The sequence below is a fragment of the Capricornis sumatraensis genome, chromosome 6 (assembly GCF_032405125.1).
Source record: "Capricornis sumatraensis isolate serow.1 chromosome 6, serow.2, whole genome shotgun sequence".
NCBI lineage: Eukaryota > Metazoa > Chordata > Mammalia > Artiodactyla > Bovidae > Capricornis > Capricornis sumatraensis.
The window spans coordinates 81,756,233-81,776,336 of NC_091074.1; the positions used below are offsets into that span (position 1 = coordinate 81,756,233).

General features: G+C 41.6%; 1 protein-coding gene across 1 annotated transcript in view; it reads left to right on the forward strand.

Moving 5' to 3' along the window:
• Positions 1 to 20,104, forward strand: part of DOCK5 (dedicator of cytokinesis 5) — a 278,523-nt gene that overhangs the window by 150,443 nt on the left and 107,976 nt on the right. Inside the window, exons 12-16 of the mRNA XM_068973628.1 lie at positions 1,591 to 1,720; positions 6,685 to 6,757; positions 10,297 to 10,439; positions 12,987 to 13,112; positions 19,155 to 19,279. Coding sequence (XP_068829729.1) covers positions 1,591 to 1,720; positions 6,685 to 6,757; positions 10,297 to 10,439; positions 12,987 to 13,112; positions 19,155 to 19,279 — 597 coding nt within the window. The remainder of the gene's footprint in view (positions 1 to 1,590; positions 1,721 to 6,684; positions 6,758 to 10,296; positions 10,440 to 12,986; positions 13,113 to 19,154; positions 19,280 to 20,104) is intronic.

The following is a 20,104-nucleotide window of genomic DNA, read 5'->3' on the forward strand; positions in this document are numbered from 1 at the left end:
AGTCTAGAACTCTTCCCCAAAACATTATTTCCTCAATTCTGAGATATGTGTTTTTTCCCCCTGAAATAAAAAGACATTTATCAGTCAATATGTACATTATTTTAAAAAATTTAAATATTATTAAATTGTTGGTCCATCTTTTAATTAACATTGTTTTAGAATAGCTGCGATTCACTCACCCTCCCTCCTCCCCCTATCAATTAGGCTCTTCCTATATGCAAATTCATGTCCAACTTTTTCTATTAGATGAAATGTGACTGATGCCTTGGTCCTTAAACATTCTACAGAAAGTTCATTTGTAAATGAGTGCATATTATTAAATAATATAGGTGTGCCCCAGTAAATGTAACCAGATGCTTGTTGTGTGTTAGTCTCTCAGTTCAGTTCAGTTGCTCAGTCGTATCTGACTCTTTTCGACTCCATGGATGCAGCCCACCAGGCTCCTCTGCACATAGAATTCTCCAGGCAAGAATACTAGAGTGGATAGCCATTCCTTTCTCCAGGGCATCTTCCCGACCCAGGGATAGCACCCAGGTCTCCTGCGCTGCAGGCGGATTCTTACTGTCTGAGGCACTTGAAGTCTTTCTGTTAACAGAAGCCTCACAAAATCTAGAGTAGAAACTCAAGGTTGATATTGTCATTGGGATATATTCCTAGCTTGGAGCCCTGAGTTAACTTGTGAACTGATTGTTTAAAAAGTTCTTTCTTGATTCAGTAAAGAGGCCTTGGGAAGCTGTTTCATGAAAGGAATTTGAGATGCAGTTAAATCATTTCTGATGTTAAGGTGAATGAGTTATGTGAGCTTTGTGGGTTTACTCACCCATCCTAGGAGTACAAAAAGGCTTAGAGCATGAGCCACAAAAAGACAGAGACATTTCATCCACACATTTCTCATTAATCAACACACTCTGAGAAGCCCTCAATGGATACCTCTCAGAAGAGGAATAATTACAAAAAGCAGAGCATGTAAATTTCTGTGTTATAGTTGCCTCACAGGATTATTTGGAAGGTAAAATGAAATATCACCAGCCTGTGTGGGTACAAAATAAATGTCAGTGTCTCATAAGTTTTAATTTCATTTGGCACTGGAAGGCACCTGGTGCTCAGATACGCCCTGGCAGGATATAAAGTAGATGTGACAAAGGACCGTGAATAAGCTGGAGACTTGAGGATGAATATGATCTGATTTATAAATTTGAAGCGGGAGCTGGGGAATTTTTTTTTAATTCTTGTTTTTAATACAGTCATTTTCCTGTGAGGCCCTGAGAGTTCTTGGCTGGATGTGGATGGGGGGAGGAGAGGAGTCATTCTGATATTTGAGCACTAAGGAGTATGCTCTGGGGGTCTTCCCTGGTGGTCCAGTGGCTAAGACTCTGGGCTTTTAATGCAAGGGACCTGGGTTGGATCCTTGGTCAGGGAACCAGATCCGACCGCCCCAACTAAGAACAGTTATAGCCAATAAATAAATAAATAAATAATTTTTTAAAAGTATGCTGTGAACAGTATTTTAGTGTAGAGTCAACAGAAAGAAACTGGAGGTGAGAGGGTGATGCAACCTGACCTCCTTTTTCTGTGCTCTCTGCCCCATAGGACCTCAGCAGCACAGACCTCATCCGGCCCCGCATCAGCCTCGTGTGCCAGATTGTCCGGGTCGGCCACATGGAGCTGAAAGAGGGCAAGAAGCACACCTGTGGACTCCGGAGACCCTTTGGAGTAGCAGGTACAGAAAGAGCCCAAGATGGATGTAAAATGGTGTCACTGCTGGGGAGACAGTATGATGGGGGCCTAAAAAAATTAAATGTAGAACTTAGGATCCAGCAATCCTACTTCCCTACACTCAAACCAGGTAAAATCAGGGTCTATATTTCTTTTAACTTTAAAAAAAATCTTCGATTGGAGTTCAGTTGATTTCCATGTTGTGTTAGTTTCAGGAGTATGGCAAAGTGTTCAGGTATACATATACAGAGTGTTCAGTTATACATATACATATATTCATTCCTTTTCAGATTCATTTCTCAAATAGGTTATCAGAATATTGAGTAGAGATACCATAACTCAATCTTGGTTATCTTTTTCTTTTGAACTTTTTTATTTTGTCTTGGAGTAGAGCCGATTGACAGTGTTGGGATAGTTTCAGGTGGACAGTGTAGGGAGACTCATCCATGCCTATACATGTATCCATTCTCCCCCAGATCTCCCTTGCATCCAGGCTGTCACGTGACCTTGCAGAGTTCCATGCACTGTTTACAATAGTTCCTTGTTGGTTATCCATTTTAAAGATAGCAGCGTGTACATGCCCATCCTTATGCTCTTGCTTACAGCAGCTCATTGGTCACAACAGCCAAATGGTAGGAGTAACCCAGGTATTTGCTGATGGATGAATGGATAAACAAAAGGGTCTGTCCCTACAATGGAACAGCTTGAAGCAGTTGGAAAATTCTGTCACATGCTTCAGCATGAAGAAACTTTGAGGCTGCTGCATTAAGTGAATTAAGCCAGTCACAAAAAATGAATACTATATGATAACTCACTTTTATGGGGAGTCTAGAATGGTCACATTTACAGAGACAGAAAGTAGAATGGTAGTTCCTAGAGACACAGGTGGCAGGGTAAGGGGACACAAGGAGGAGGTATTTTTAAAAGGGGTACAGAGTTTCCGTTTGGGAGGAGGAAAACATCCAGAGGTGATGCTGCATGACAGTGTGAATGTTTTAATTTTAAAGACTTTTTTTTGATGTGGACCTTTTAAAAAATCTTTATTGATTTTGTTGCACTATTGCGTCTGCTGCTCATGTTCTGGTTCTTTGGCCACAAGACACGTGGCATCGTAGCTCCCTGTCTAGAAATCAGGCCCTCACCCCCTGCATTAGAAGATGAAGTCTTTTTTTCTTCTTTTCTATTAAAAATTTGTATTGGACCATAGTTGATGTACAATGCTGTATTGGTTTCAGGCATATAGCAGAGTGAAGCAGTTACACATATACATATATCCACTCTTTTTTTAGATTCTTTTCCCATATAGGTCAAAGTATTGAGTAGAGTTGCCTGTGCTGTGCAGTAGAAGACAAAGTCTTAAGCACTGGCCTGTCAGAGAAGTCCCAGTGTGAAAGTTTTCAGTGCCACTGAGCTGTACATTTTTAAATGGTCGAAATGGTAAATTTCATGTTATGTGTGTGTGCGTGCATGCTAAGTTGCTTTAGTCATGTCTGACTCTTTGCAACTCCATGGACTGTAACCTGCCAGGTCCCCCTGGGATACTCCAGGCAAGAATACTGGAGTGGGTTGCCATTTCTTCCTCCAGCGGATCTTCCCGACCAAGGGACTGAATCCAAGTCTCTTGGGTCTCTTGCGTTTGCAGGTGGGTTCTTTACTGCTAGTGCCACCTGGGAGGCCTCATGTTATATGTTTATTTTTCCACAATAAAAATAATTTAAAAGAAAGAAAAGAGGGAGGAAGGAAAGAGAAGACCCAGAGACAGTGCAAGATGAATTTGGTTGTAAGTGTTAGCCTCAGATATAGCGGAGTCACTACTTGGAACTGGCAGGTACTCGCTTTTGGTGGTGCTCATGTAGATACCCATGTTTGTTTCTCCCTCCCTGCCGAGTTATGTATCTTGTACACAGCAAGCCTCTGGGTAAAGCCTCTGTTTGTCTATTGGAATCTTCCTTGCCTGCAGCCACATATTGATCTTACCTGAATAAAATTCTCCTTGGAAAGCTGTTTGCCTGTCTAGGAAATTTACTCATCAAAGGCAGCATTGCTTTCAGAGAGGGTCATTGGCTTCAATCAGACCTCATAACCTCCAGGAGGCCCTCCATTTTCCTCTGTAGTTTGTTAAATGGAGGATATATATTTTTGGTCTTACTCTGACATTTTGGTCACTAAGTAGTCCTGAAAGCCATCAATCCTGCTCCTGGAACGAGGATCCAGAAACTCCACATTGTCAAGTTCGACCTATGGGTCACGTGGCTGATGACACGGCCCCAGGAGGCTGTGTGCATCGTGGGTTCCTTGAACTGCCCTGCACCCCTTTCCTCTCAAGGTCGGCCGGGTTGTGTCCAGAGGGGACAGCACTATTCATGATAGTGAATTAAAATGAAATCCCAGGAAAGGCAAGCAGCCTTGGCCCAGGACTATTTAGCCACCTACACAGCAATCTATTCCTTCATAGAAGTTAAAGGCGTTTTCAAGGTCGTTGTCCTTCAAATTGGGCTAAGGAGATTGGAACATCAAGCTTGAGGCTTTTATTTGCTCCTGTGTTTCTGTGTTTGTGTGTGTGTATGTATGTTCACGGCATGGAGATTAATTTAGTTTAAGCCTTGATGCCAAACATCAGCAGAGGTTAGTGGTAACTAGATGATGTCCACAAATGCACTGCCTGCTTGGGGGTTTAAATTCAAATTTTGCAGTATTTGTCTGTTTGCGTGTATGCACTCACATACAATGTTTGCAGGGGTTTTTTAAGAGCTGACAGCAAGTTGATGTCATGCCTGCTTTTTACAGCTCCCTTACAGTAACGTTAATTCCCAAGCCTAATATATTATGTGTTTAGGTTACTTTCAGCAAGCATTTCCTCCTGGTTCCTTAGTTTTTCTTATGATTATTGTCTCATAGCTTGGTATTTCTTTTAATCTCCAAACAGGTTACCTAGGGCGTGGATTATTAGTGTATGTTTTATGACTAGTTTGTAATTGATTAACCAAGGCTTGATGGCCTCTTGCCTCGGGGCCTTGTCTACCTTCAGCTGCCTGTGGAGTCAATGCCCCACTTCTTAGTTCTCTAGGGAGCAGGCAGAGTTCGGTTAAATGGTTTGCCCTGTGATCACTGTTGGGTTCATACCCTGATTTTAACCACTTAACACTTCTGACCTAGGCAAAATTACCTACGTTTCCCTGTGGGTCAGTTTCCGCATCTCTCTTTTTTAAACTTCATTATTATTTATTTATTTGGCTGCATTGGGTCTTAGTTTCGGCACACAGTATCTTTGTTGCATCATGCAGGACCTTTCATTGTGGCATGCAGGCTTAGTTGCTCTGCAACATGTGGAATCTTTGTTCCCCGACCAGGGGTCAAACCCACATCCCCAGCATTGCAAGGTGGATTCTTAACCACTGGACCACCAGAGAAACCCCTCTTTTAAAATTTATTTTTAACTGTAGAATTAGTGCTTTACAATGTTATGTTGGTTTCTACTGTATAACAATGCCAGTCAGCTATAAGTATACATATATCCCCTCCCTCTTGAGCCTCCCTTCTCATCTCTTAAAGTAGGACTGATGCTAATATTTGTATCAAAAAGATAATATACGCAGTGGGGTTAGCACAGTGCTTCCTTAATAGCTCTTCTCATATGTGAAAGAGCAAATCAATATATGGTCTTCTAATCTGTGCTGCTAATGACCTGCTGCCCTTCGTTTATGTGGAAACCAGTTGAGAAAAGGTCACATCAGAGGGCCAATGGGCCACTTCAGGTCTTGAGTTTCTCTCCCAGGTCTTTTATTCTGTTGACACTCCTGCCAAAAAAAAAAAGTATTCTCTTGTGTCTTAGAATGTGGGCTTACTAAAAATTGTCAGTGTCATATGACTCAAGAATTAAGCAACTTGGTCTAGTAGAACTTTTTTCATATTTATTGTTTTTATTCTTTTAAAATTGGAAGATAGTTTCTGTACAGTGTCGTGCCAGTTTCTGCTGTACAGCAACATGGATTAGCTACGTGTAAACATATATCGCCTCCGTCCCACTGCCCATCCCGCCCCTCTAGGTCATCAGAGAGCAGCAAGCTGAGCTCTCTGTGCTGCACAGCAGGTCTCCACTAGCTGTCTGTCTCATACGTGGCCGTGTAGATACGTCAGTGCCGCTGAGCCGTTCATCCCCCTCTCTCCTTCCTCCTGCACTGCCCTCAGGTCTCTTCTCTGTGTGTCTATTCCTGCAAGTAGGCTCAACAGTACCATCTTTCTAGATTCCATGTATATGTGTTAATGTAAGATACTTGGTTTTCTCTTTATGACTTACTTCACTCTGTATGACAGACTCTAGGTCCATCCGTATCACTTACAAATGACCCAATTCCAGTCCTTTTCATGGCTGAATAATATTCCATTGTAAATATGTACCACGTCTTTATTCATCTGTCAGTGGACATTTAGTCTGCCTGCATGTCCTGGATATTAGAGTTTTTAAAGAGGGTAGTCTGCATCTGAGAACACCCAGACCCCTGCCGAGGACCCTGAGGAATTGTTCTTCTGCCAGCCTAGGGACACTGGGAGTCACTGTTGACAAAAAAATGAGCTGTTCTCCATCCACTGTTGACAAAAAATCATCTCTGCCTGCTCTCTCTTCCTCCAGGATTCTATGTTTGCTGATACTGTAATTTTCCGGAGTTCCTCACTGAGGCCTGAAGTAATTAGCTTCTCTTTTTTTTTGCAATTCTATGTTTTTTGTTAAACACCAAACACATTTTGTATTGGGGTATAGCCGATTAACAATGTTGTGATAGTTTCAGGTGAACAGTGAAGCAGATACTGGAGTGGGTTGCCATGCCCTCCTCCAGAGGATCTTCCCAACCTGGGGATCAAACCCGCATCTATTAGGTCTGCTGTATTGGCAGGCAGGTTCTTTACCACTAGCCCCACCTGGGAAGTCCAGCAACTAGTTTCTTTAATTAAGTTTTATCTTTTTCCTAGTGATGGATATTACTGATATTGTTCATGGCAAGGTGGATGATGAAGAAAAGCAGCATTTTATTCCCTTTCAACAGTAAGTACTTTGGCACTTACACAGGTTAGTTGAGACCTGGGTTAGGCCTTTGGGAGCTGCATTAACACAGAACCAAGCGCTCGGAACCTTTTGCCTGGTTAGACAAGGAAAACTCTTAAATGGGAAGATTGAGAGAGGAGCTGACAGAAGACTATATTCAAAATCCTCGTATTAGACTCCAATTTAAGAGAGTAACCTAACTTCTTCTGATTCTACAGAAATGACAAGCAATATAAGGGACACATCTACCAGGTTATGGTAGAGTATAAATGCCAGAGTCTGCCTGTACTTTGTTGTATGGAACAGTTATCACAGAGGACCAGGAATTAAGTAGGACAGCACAGGGCTTCTCAGACTGTAACCTATGCATGAATCACCTGGGATCTTGTTGGGAAGAATGCAGAACGCCATCTGGTGGGTCTGGAGTCTCCATCTAATAGGCTTCTAGGTGATGCTGCTGTTGCAGGTCTGGGGAACACACTTGGTAAGAGTGAAGGGTGGACTAATCCTTGCGTTCCTGCAAGTGGAGGAAAGCCGGCCCAGGAGTGCCTGGAAGGATGCCCCCTGACCTGCACTCAAGCCCCCTTACTGAGCCTCAGGAGCTGGAGCCCGGAGTGGGCCGCTGGGGGACGCTGGAGAGCTGATCTCCATCCCTGTAGCTGAGTGAGCGTGCCTGTGAACATCATGACTGACCCCAACAGGCATGTGCCACTTAACCTCGCATAGGCGGTTGGGAGCATTGCTGGGTCTAACTCCCAACGAGATAGTCATGTCAGTGAGAAACGATGATTGTCTCGGCCAGTGTAGAGCCACTACCACAGAACAGTGTGATAAACTGAGAATTCCAGAAACTAGACCCAGGGATATTTGAGTTACTGTGATTTTATTAACAATAAGTAATGGGTTAGCCAAAAAGTTTGTTCAGGATTCTCCATAAAATGTTATGGAAAAGTCCCCTATCAAACTTTTCTGACCAACCCCAATAATATGGTTATATTATTTTTAAAAATTATTTTAAAATGATATTTAAAAATCAGTGGAGAAAGATAAGCCATGCAAAAGCTATTGTTCAAGATGAGCCAACCATTTCAGAAACGTAAGTTAAATCCTCATCTCCCATCTTAAACCATCATAAATTCCAGCTGATAACACATAAAAGGGTAAGAGCCAACAATCTTAAAGTACTATAGGAAAATAGAAGTTTTATACGATGTGATGTGTGGGAAGTCTTTCTGAGTCAAATACCAGAGATTTGACTGAAAAAAAGACATTGATTTAACCACACAAAAATTTTGAACAACTTATACATAGAAAAAAGTTAATAGAAACCTTGGCAGTTTGCTATGTCATGTATAATACAATAAATATTAAAATACATAGCATAGACATGAATATATAAACTATAAAAACATGCTTATGATAAAGATAATTTTCGTATCTATGAATGTTATTTCGCTATATATACATATATTATTAGGCTCTGTGTGTATATGTACTAGGGGCAGCATTCATGAATATGAACTGTTAGTTATTCAGCTGTGTCTGACTCTTTGTGACCCCATGGACTGTAGCCCACCAGACTCCTCTGTCCATGGGATTTCCCATGCAAGAATACTGGAGTGGGTTGCCATTTCCTTTTCCAAGGCATCTTCCCAAACCAGTGATCGAACCCGGGTCTCCTGCGTTGTAGACAGATTCTTGAACATTATATGAAATACTATATGGTAACATGATACAGTAGCTTCCCCAGTGGCTTAGCGGTAAAGAATCCACCTGCCAATGCAGGAGACACAGGTTCGATCCCTGGGTTGGGAAGATACCCTGGAGAAGGAAATGGTAACCCACTCCTGTATTCTTGTCTGGGAAATCCCACTTTTGTAGCCTGGCAGACTACAGTCCATGGGGCTGCAAAGAGTCAGACACAACTTAGCAACTAAACAACAAAAAAATATGATACAATATTATCTGTGTATATACAAATAATCGAGGCAGCATTCATGGACATGAAATTTTATCTGCTCCATACAAATAATATAAATAATTGTAGAACAGGAGCAGTATTATGGATATGAATTGTCTCGAATGCATTTCTCTGTATTTGTCTCACTTTATGAGGTGGGTTTCTGGTTTGGTTATGTGCCTCCCGCTTGCTTACTTTCAGAACCTACTGTTTTCTAGCAGTTGTGCTGAAACACTGAGTCCTCAGATTGTCTCTGCTACAGAATAATACAAGCTTTGTGTCTCTGAGGAGCCCAGCCCTAATTTGATTACCACTCACTTTGCAGCCAGCAGCCACTTTAAAGCCTTTACGATGCAAATCATGGCCTCTGGCATTGAACTCCCAAGATTTATGGCAGAGCTTTTGTAACTTAACCTCAAAAGCTTTACAGTGATTGTGTTGAGAGAGTTTTATACACATATCCTGCTAGACTGAGAGGATGTCATTTGAAAACAAGGCATTCTGCGGCAATCCCACTTTTTAGGAACACAGTGCAGTGTGGTGGTGGTGGTTTAGTCCCTAAGTCTGTGTTCAGCTCTTGCGACTCCATGGACTCTAGCCTGCCAGACTCCTCCATCCAGCCTGGGATTTCCCAGGCAAGAATACTGGAGTGGGTTGCCATTTCTTTCCCCAGAGGATCTTCCCATCCCAGAGACTGAACCCTGTTCTCCAGCATTGCAGGAGGTTTCTTTACCAGCTGAGCCACCATGCTCCTATACTGCAGTATGCTTCCTGTGTATTTTCAGGATACAGGTCTGAACCCTGCAGAGCAAGCTGGCCTGTGTGTTGTGGGCAAGAGAACAAAACCACAGCCGAGAAGACTGGCAACCATTGTCCTACACAGGGTGATAGGGAGTTCCCAGTAGTGCTTGTGCTTTCCATAGAATGGGGGCTGTGCTTCCCTCTTTGATCACCCTGTGAGAATCTCAGCCTGATTTGATTGTTAAAGTGAGGCTTGTTTGCAGGTGGCTGTGCCATTGCAACCCTATATATAGTTCATCATCACATGGGATTCTACAAACACCATCCATAATCCATTGCATACGCAGCGCTCTTGTACACTGAGTGTTGGCAGTAGGTGGGAGCTTTCAGGACATGCGTTTTCAGGTCTGTTTCCTTACAGATGAAGAAACTGAAGCCTGAAGGGGAGACTCCGGCAGAGCTTACTGTCAAGTAGAACCAGAACTGGGGGCTGGGTCTCTTGCCCCTGCTTCCACCCTTCTTATACAGTTCCGTTCCTGCAGCCTCTCCCACCTTGGAAAGCACATCAAGCACTGCCTCTGGTTTCAGTCTTATCATTTGACCATCAGTTTTGTTTGTTCTTGAGTTGCTTTTTTTCCCCTTTTTCCCCCCAGTCATTTCGAGATGAATTTGCTAAGATAGGCACCCAGTGGGAAAATAAAGATGGAAAGTATCCTGTAGTTAGGTTGCTTTTCTGTTTATATTTTCAAATGATAGGCCCATCAGACCCAGCAGTATCTGAGGCTCTGCTGCAGAGACTTCCTCTTTTTGTCTTACCGGTTGTTTCTCATTTTCCCAGAATTGCCATGGAAACGTATATCCGACAGAGGCAGCTGATCATGTCACCCCTGATAACATCCCACGTGATCGGGGAGAATGAGCCACTCACGTCAATCTTGAATAAAGTGATAGCAACCAAAGAAGTGAATCACAAAGGACAAGGTACTCAGCCCCGTGTACCGAGCAGGGAGGGGCTCTGGTGGGGCTCGGGAGTGGTGCCCTCAGAGCTGAGTCCTTGGACTCGGGCCCTTTCACTATCTTTCTCTGATGTAAAACAGACCCTGCTGGGGACTGCCCACCTCAACTTCTGACTGACACTGAGGGCAGTTCAGACTTGAGAGCATTGTCTCGCAGCTGTGTTTTGTAAATTCTGTAGAACGAATTCTCATCTGATAAGTCTCCTCACTTTTGTCTGCTCTATGATCCCAGTGCTCTAAATTAAGGCACAAAGAAAAAGAGTTTGAAAATAATTAGGTTCCACTTTCTGTATAGGTTTATCCCGTTACATTTCCAAAAACTGTGACGAAAGAGACCAAAGTCATGTAAATGAATATGATTTCATATAATATAATGGGCTTTCCAGCACATCGTTTCTTCATACCTCCCTATGTCATTTTGTTGACTTAGTTTTAACTCCGAGGAGTTTTGCTGATTGAAACTAAATTTTAATTCAGGTAACAAGGGAAAATAGTTAAAATTTAGATACCAAGGTGGTGATGATTGGGGGTCAGTTTTTGAAGATTGAGTTACTTTTTTTTTTAAACCACCTTGTAATTGTCTTCTAAAGTGGAAGCAATTAGGAAACGTTATTTTTGGCATATTTAATTTGCCATGTATTAACAGTTACCCTGAGTGCGAAATAGATGTAAGGAAACATAGATTCTAAAAATGAATAACCAGATATATTTCTGTTGTTTTAGAACTCCTAACCTAAGGGTGTAATTTGTTAGAGTGGAAAATTCTTAAACTAATTAGATTGCTGTGTCTCTATAATTTTTTTTTATAAAACTGTAAGAAAATATTCCTTCTCTTCCTTCCTAACAAAATACTTTTCAAATGTTTTCATGCTCTTCATAAATATTTTTTGTGGCTGTGTAATATTCCATTGCTTGGATTATTGTTTTCTTTTCCCAAGCATGGAATCCCCTAGGTAAATACTTAAGTACTTTCTAGTTTGTCACCATTATAAATTTAAATAACTCTGGTATGGCTATCTTTATATATGAAAATACATAAGATGTACTATAAAAAATATACACTGCTGCTGCTAAGTTGCTTCAGTCATGTCTGACTCTGTGCGACCCCATAAACGGCAGCCTACCAGGCTCCCCCGTCTCCGGGATTCTCCAGGCAAGAACACTGGAGTGGGTTGCCATTTCCTTCTCCAATGCCTGAAAGTTGGAAGTGAAAGTAAAGTCATCGCTCGGTGGTATCCGACTCCTAGCGACCCCATGGATGGCAGCCTACCAGGCTCCTCTGTCAGTGGGATTTTCCAGGCAAAAGTACTGGAGTGGGTTGCCATCACCTTCTCTGAAAGATGCATACTATCTTTTTCATATTTAGGACTATCTCCCCAAGAAAATTCCCAGAAGTAGGATTTCTGGATTAGATGATGGGAATAAGTTTATGACGGGAGACGCACATATTACCAGAATGCTTTCCATAGATGGGTACTAATTACTATCTACCTGCTTGGCAAACTGATGTTTAAAATTCTTTACCTGTTTCAGGGGTGAAAAGTTGACTTCTATAACTCTGTTGCATTAAAAAAAAATGACTTCAAATTATCTGGCAGTCATATGTATTTATAATTTTCTAAAGTTTTCATTCTCAGTTTTTGTAAACTCTTTGTATACTAAAGGTAATAGTCCATCTATTTAGGATGCATACTTTTCAGTTTCCGGCTAGCCAAATATTTATAAACTTCTTATATTTCCTGGTGAATTGTGTATTCATGTTTTGTTTATTTGTGATCTGAACATTTTTCATCAAGTGAGTATAAACTCATAATTTCTTATAAGTATTTCACCATGCCTTTTGTAGTTGTATGTAGTGTATGGTATATGAACTATACCTTTTGTTTTTTTATGAATATCGAAGTTTCAGCTTTTATAGATAATTATTTTGCTTTTGTGATTTCTTCATTTGTTTCATTACTTAGAAAAATGGTTCAGAAAGCTGTACACTTATTTTTTAAATTTCTGATCTGTTTTCCTATTATCTTTTACGTTAGGAATTTATTTTAATGAAAATGTGTGGTGAGAGGTTAGATTGATTCTGCTCTGAGTAGAATAGAATATTCCAGTACATTTATGGAATTGATCCATTGTTTCATTTGTTATATCTCTTTTGCTGTATGCTTAATAGCTGTATATGATAGTACTTGATTTCATTGATTTATGTATCTTTACTTCTAATATCAGTCATTATTATAACTTCACAGTATTTTGGTATCTGATAGGGACCATCTTCCCCCTACCCCCCAGAGCAAACATCTGTTTACCTCTCTGTCAAATTCTCAAAGAAATCCTGCTACGCTTCTGTTGGGAGTGTCATTAAAATTCTAAGTTAACTGGGGGAGAATTGATGTCTTTACAGTAATGTGTCTGCGTAATAATACCAGGCATATATTTTTCTTAACGTTTGAGTGTGCACTTATTATATAGATCATAACAAAGAGCTAAAAATTTGTCTTCTTTTTCTTTAAAGGACTTTGGGTGTCCTTGAAGCTGTTGCCAGGAGATCTCACACAAGTTCAGAAAAATTTTTCACACTTGATTGATCGATCCACAGCTATCGCACGGAAGATGGGCTTTCCTGAGATAATCCTTCCAGGTAAATGCTTTGCTTGATTCACCTGTTATGCATCCTCTAGGACTTTCTTCCACATAGCCATCACTTTCAAAAAGTGTTTTTTTATTCAAGTGTAGTTGTTTTACAATGTTGTGTTAATTTCCACTGTACAGCAAAGTGAATCAGCTATCAGTTCAATTCAGTCACTCAGTCGTGTCCGACTCTTTGCTATTATACATATATCCACTCTTTTTTGGATTTCCTTCCCATTTAGATCACCACAGAGCAATGAGTAGAGATTCCTGTGCTATACGTAGGTTCTTGTTAGTTATCTGTTACACATAGTATGGATAATGCTTGCCTAGAGAATCCCATGAACAGAGGAGTATAGTGGGCTACAGTTCGTGGGGTCGCAGAGTCGGACATGACTGAGCGACTTAACACACGCACGCACAAATATTGTATACACGTCAGCGTCCATCTCTCAGTTCATTCCAGCCCCTTTCCCCTCTGGGTGTCCATACGTTTGTTCTCTATGTCTGGGTGTCTATTTCTGCTTTATATATAGGATTATATATAACAGTTTTTTCCAATTCTACAAATATGTATGAATATGATTTTTGTGTTTCTGGTTTACTTCACTGTATATGACAGTCTCTGGGTCCATCCATGTCTCAACAGATGACCCAATTTTTTCCCTTTTTATGGCTGAGGAGTATTCCATTGTGTAGATGAACCACATCTTCTTTATCCATTCCTCTGTTGATGGACATTTAGGTTGTTTCCATGTCCTGGCTGTTGTAAATAGTGCTGCGGTGACCACTGGAGTGTCTAAGGACCCTCGAGGCAACATGGATCAAATTTCATCATTCACAGTTGCAGTTTCTTAGAAAACTACCCAGTATGCAAGCCCAAGAGAGCGCTTTTAAAAGTAACTTAAAATTTTCTGTTTCTCTTCCTTTGTGTTCTGCACAAGTCCTTCTGAAATACTTCCTAGGCCACCCATTAAGTAGCACAAATAACACAGGTTCTCTGTGCCGAGAATTACTTGCTTCATCTGCACGTGCCTCTTCTCATGATGACATCACCAACACTGTGGGCTTATTGACAGGAAACTCCAGCAAGGTGCCCACTCAGCTCAGACTCAGCTGGACCTTCTGCTCCATTGGCTTTAGCTCCAGCTGTGTTCTGGGCTCTCCCCTTACTTGTGGTGATAGGAATGTAAATGTTTTGCAGTTTTCTACTGTAGTTTCATCTTTTTTGCCACCATGTGATAGTGATCTGGATATGTATTCTAGGGAATTCACTAATTTGATCCATTTACTTCCTTGATCATTGTAGTGATAAAAGAACATCATCCCTTTGAGGAACTTTATATATGTGTATTATATAAAATATAAATATTAAAACACAAATATGTTGTATATTCATTAGAAAAAATATGAATAAACAATCTTTGACATGTTAGAAAAATTCTTGAAAACCAAACTGTTATCTATTGCATAAAAATTCAGGTTTTTAAAATTTTTATTTGTTTATTTATTTTAGCTGCCCTGCAGAGCATGTGGGATCTTAGTTCCCTGACCAGGGATTGAACCTGTGCCCTCTGCAATAGAAGCACAGATTTTTAACCACTGGACCACAAAGGAAGTCGCCAGGTTCTTTTAAACTAATTGAAGCTCTTGTTTGTCCTTGGTAAAATTAAGGAGCAGTAATAATTTGATAGGCTTCCCTGGTGCCTCAGTGGAAAGAATCCGCCTGCTAGTGCAGGAGATGCAGTTCAATCCCTGGGTGGGGAACGTCCCCTGGAGGAGGAACTGTCAACCCTCTCCAGTATTCTTGCCTGGGAAATCCCATGGACAGAGGAGCCTTATGGGCTACAGTCCATTGGTTCACTAATAGTTGAACATGACTGAGGCTGAGCATGAACGCACAAAATAATTTGATGGCCTCATGCATTTGTGTACATAGTGAATATTAAAAGAATATTTGTGAAATGAACAAATGAAAGAGTTCTAAAATGGAGATCATCTTCTTCTTTGCTCACAAATAGTAGTTTTCATCTGCTTCATCCTTTACAGAGCTGTTTCACCCTAATACATTTTCATCAACATTCTTGGAAAATGTTTGTCTTCTTGCTGTTTATAAAAATAAGTGTTGGTGTTCTTCCTGTAACTGATGGCCATTTTATTGCTTCAGCAAGACTGAAACAAATGAAATAGATGAGTTTTTTCTTTGGACAAAGTGAATTTACCTTTGAAATCTGTCTGGAAAGAGTCCTTCTACTTAATATTATTGGTTCATGAACTGCCAGGGCTATAATAGACTTTAAAAATCATCCAGAATAATGGACTCAAATGTAAGTCTTTGGTTCAGCCAATCAGGATTACCTGGGTAATATTAAAATACAGATTCCCAGACTTTTCTGGACTCTGATTCAGTCTGTAAGACCCAGGTTCTCCAGGTTGTTGTTTAGTTGCTGAGTCTTCTCCAAGTCTTCGCAATCCCATGGATTGAAGCACATCAGGCTTCTCTGTCCTTCACTATCTTCTGGAGTTTGCTCAGACTCATGTCCATTGAGCTGGTGATACTGTCTCATCCTCCGTCGCCCCCTTCTCTGCCCTCAGTCTTTCTCAGCATCAGGGTCTTTTCCAATGAGTTGTCTCTTTGCATCAGGTGGCCAGAGTATTGGAGCTTCAGCATCAGTCCTTCCAGTGAATATTCAAGGTTGATTTCCTTTAGGATTGACCGGTTTGATCTCCTTGCTGTCCAAGGGACTCTCAAGAGTCTTCTCCAGCACCACAATTTGAAAGCATCAGTTCTTCAGCACTGAGCCTTCTTTATGGTCCACCTCTTATATCCATACATGACTACTGGAAACATCATAGTTTTGACTGTGTGGACCTTTATCGGGTTCTCCTGGGGATTCTGGTAATTGGCCAGGTTTGAGAAACAGATCTGGGCCAACATCCCTCACTGTGGTCCTTTTTGTCACCATTTGAACAGGCTCCAGATTCTTCTTTAATTCTTCCCTCTACTGCACTTTCCTTCGTAGCTAAATTCTTAGAAGCATTTATATCCTCTCTGTTTTCTCACCTGTCAGTCTCTCTCTGTCCAGAATGGCTGTCACTACTCACTAAAGATTTTAGTGTCTCTAAGTCCAGTGGATATTCTTAGCCTGATGATCGTCTCTGGCTAGCATATGACACAGTTGCTCACTCCCTCTTTTGGAACGTTACCGCACGTTGTTGGTGACTCCACACTCTTCTCCTTTTTTTCTTCCCCTGGCATCTCTTCCGGGGTTCGTTTGCCAACTTACCATCTTCGACCTCACCTTTAAATTTTGGAGTTCCTCAATATTTGGTCCTTATGCCCTGTCTTAGTTTGCTTGGGCTGCTGTGACAAAGAACCACAGGCTACGTGGCTTAAACAATGGAAGTATATGGGACTTCCTCAGAGGTCCAGTGGCTGTGCCTCCAATGCAGCAGGTGAGGAGTCGATCCCTGGTTAAGAAACTAAGGTCCCGTATGCCACGTGGTGTAGCCAAACAATAAAATACAAAAAATGAAAGCATAGTTCCTTATAGTTCTGAAGGCTGGAAGTCAAAAATCAAAGTATCTGTAGGGTTGTTTCTTCAGAACCCTCTTTTTGGTTTACTGGTTACTGCCTTCTTACTATATCCTCATACTGTCACCCCTTGGCCTGTGTGTTATCTGTGTCCTAGTCTTGTAAAGGTGTATTGAATGAGGGCTCACCGCGTGACCCCCTTTTACATTAGTCACCTCTTTAACATGTGAATTTGAGGGAGGGGACGCAGTTCAGTCTTTTAACAGGTCCCCTTTCTTTCCTTCTGCAGTCTGTTCTCTCCCTAGGTGATCTCATCCACTCCTTTTTTTCATATTCATTTACTTAGCTGTGCTGGGTCTTAGTTGCAGCATGTGAACTCTTAGTTGTGGCATATGGGACCTAGTTACTTGACCAGTGATTGAACCGGACTGTCTGCATTGGGAGCTCTGCACTACCAGGGAAGTCCTTATCCATTCATTTTGCTTCTGTGTGTTCAGTCAGTCAGTTCAGTCGCTCAGTTGTGTCCGACTCTTTGCGACCCCATGAATTGCAGCACGCCAGGCCTCCCTGTCCATCGCCAACTCCCAGAGTTCACTCAGACTCACGTCCATCAAGTCAGTGATGCCATCCAGCCATCTCATCCTCTGTCGTCCACTTCTCCTCTTGCTCCCAATCCCTCCCAGCATCAGAGTCTTTTCCAATGAGTCAACTCTTCTCATGAGGTGGCAAAAGTACTGGAGTTTCAGCTTTAGCATCATTCCCTCCAAAGAAATCCCAGGGCTGATCTCCTTCAGAATGGACTGGTTGGATCTCCTTGCAGTCCAAGGGACTCTCAAGAGTCTTCTCCAACACCACAGTTCAAAAGCATCAATTCTTCGGCGCTCAGCCTTCTTCACAGTCCAACTCTCACATCCATGCATGACCACTGGAAAAACCATAGCCTTGACTAGACAGACCTTTGTTGGCAAAGTAATGTCTCTGCTTTTGAATATGCTATCTAGGTTGGTCATAAGTTTTCTTCCAAGGAGTAAGTGTCTTTTAATTTCATGGCTTCGATCACCATCTGCAGTGCTTTTGGAGCCCCAAAAAATAAAGTCCACACTGTTTCCACTGTTTCCCCATCTATTCCCCATGAAGTGATGGGACCAGATAAATCCAAATATCTAGTTCTAAGATCCTTCCTTTAATCAGAGGTGGGAAGAGGACCTCTAGGAAGAGCCACAACCTTAAGTTCGAGTGGACGCATCACACCTACGTACCAAGAAGACCTTCTCTTCCCACCCTCAATTGGATCATTCTCTTTATTTCTTAACTGAAAATCTGCACCTGGAACTTGCCATCCTAAGCATCTGGGCCTGAGTATTTTATTGTGTTTTTATCTCAGAACACAGCCCCTCATCCATCCACTTGCATAGACAAGAAACCTGGAAATCACCCTTGACACCTCCTTTCCTTCACCTCACACAGAATTGAGGGAGAAGACCCGCCAGTTTTCCCTTTGAAAGCCTCTCAACTCCACCCCCTTCTTTATCCAGCTGTAACTCCCTAAATTGTAGCTACTGTCATCAGTTCCCCGGACAACTGCCATGTCTTCCTAACTGGTTTCCCTGTTCCTGTTCTTTCTACCTCATTCTCCACACGGTAGCATGAATGGTCAGTTATAAATGCCTTTCTGATATTGTCATACTCCTTCTGTTCTAAAAACATGTCAATGACTTCTGTTTATATTTCGGATGAAGATACAGATTTTTCTGTTGGCCTCAGGCAGGCTTATGTCTGTCTCCATAACATCATCTCATACCAGATTTCCTTCACTTGAGAGCATCATGGATATGCTACCTCTGGGCCTTTGCACATGCTATGTGCTCTCCCTGCTACTCTCATTCCTCCAGTATCAGCCCAAAGGGTAGATTCCCACACCCTCCATTGATCCTGACTTTATAATGATGCATCTCATCAGATGATGGTCTGAGAATGCTTCTCTCACCCACCAGACTATAAGCTGCTTGTGAGCAAGGCTGGTGCGTGTATAGCTGACTATTGTCTCCCAAACACCTAGCACAGTGCTTCAGAACAGAGTCTGTGCTCAGTCTGTTTTTTAAAGAAGTAAATGAATATTATTTCATTTTACTGTACCTTAATTTATTCAACCGTTTCTGTGGTTGGAAATTGAAGATGTGTCAAAGTTTTCACAGTAACAAACGCTACCACACTGAATATCCTTATGGATAAATCATTGCTCATATGTTTTTATTGTGGTATAGTTGTGCTATATTATATAAATTTCATGTATACAACAAATAGCACTAAACTGTACTTCACAGACACTGTGCTATGTATGGAGAGGTAAAATGAGGTAAGCTATTGGGAACAATACATATTAAAACTCCTATGTAAATAATTTATTACAAAGTCAGAGCATTTTATATTTTACATATAATTTACATCTTATTACACTCTGAAATTTAAAAATGACTCCAGGTAGCACCACTCACAGGATGGTTTGTTGTGTTGCAGGAGATGTTCGGAATGATATTTATGTCACCCTGATCCATGGGGAGTTTGACAAGGGGAAAAAGAAGACACCAAAGAACGTGGAGGTGACCATGTCTGTACATGACGAGGAGGGCAGGCTCTTGGAGGTTAGTGATGTTCCCAGTAGTCCCACTGCCATCAACACTCCTTTACAGGACTTCAGGCCTGATGTTAATTGTTCTTCACTGTAGAGTGGATTTGGTGTTACACAAGAAAAAAGTAGGAAGCCCATTAAATTTGTGATTAGCAGTTAACCAATTTTATTAATAAATTCACATAGATTCTTAATTTTATTATTTCTTCTGTGCTGAGAAAGACCTCAAGCCACCAGGATTTCAGGTGTACATTTCTAATGTAGCGATTCTCTCTCTTTTTTTATTGATTTGTTTTTGGCTACACTGGGTCTTCATTGCTGCACATAGGCTTTCTCTAGTTGCAGTGAGTGGGGGCTACCCTTTCTTGCAGTGTGCAGGCTTCTCATTGCAGTGGCTTCTCGTTGCAGAGCACGGGCTCTTGGGCTTCAGTAGTTGAGGCACATGGACTCAGTAGTTGCAGCTCCTGGGCCTAATCGTTAAGGTGCATGGGCTTACTTTGTGCCAAGGCATACACGATCTTCCCAGATCAGGGATCAAACGCATGTCTCCTACATTGGCAGGTGGATTCTTTACCACTGAGCCACCAGGGAAGCCCCTGATATAGAGGTTCTTAATCATTTTCAAGTAATTTAGACACTTTCAATCTGATATGGTCCTCCTTTCGATCTGGAGGGCACAGGTCCTCCACCTGGGTGAGCTGAACCAGTGGAGGTATACTGCTTTGAGCTGTTACACTGGAAGGGCTCTTGGTTCGAGGTCAACTACCATGCTTTTTAGTTTTAGAGATCATCAAACTGCAGTCCAGAGAGGATTCGGTGTTCTCTCAGGGAAGCACAG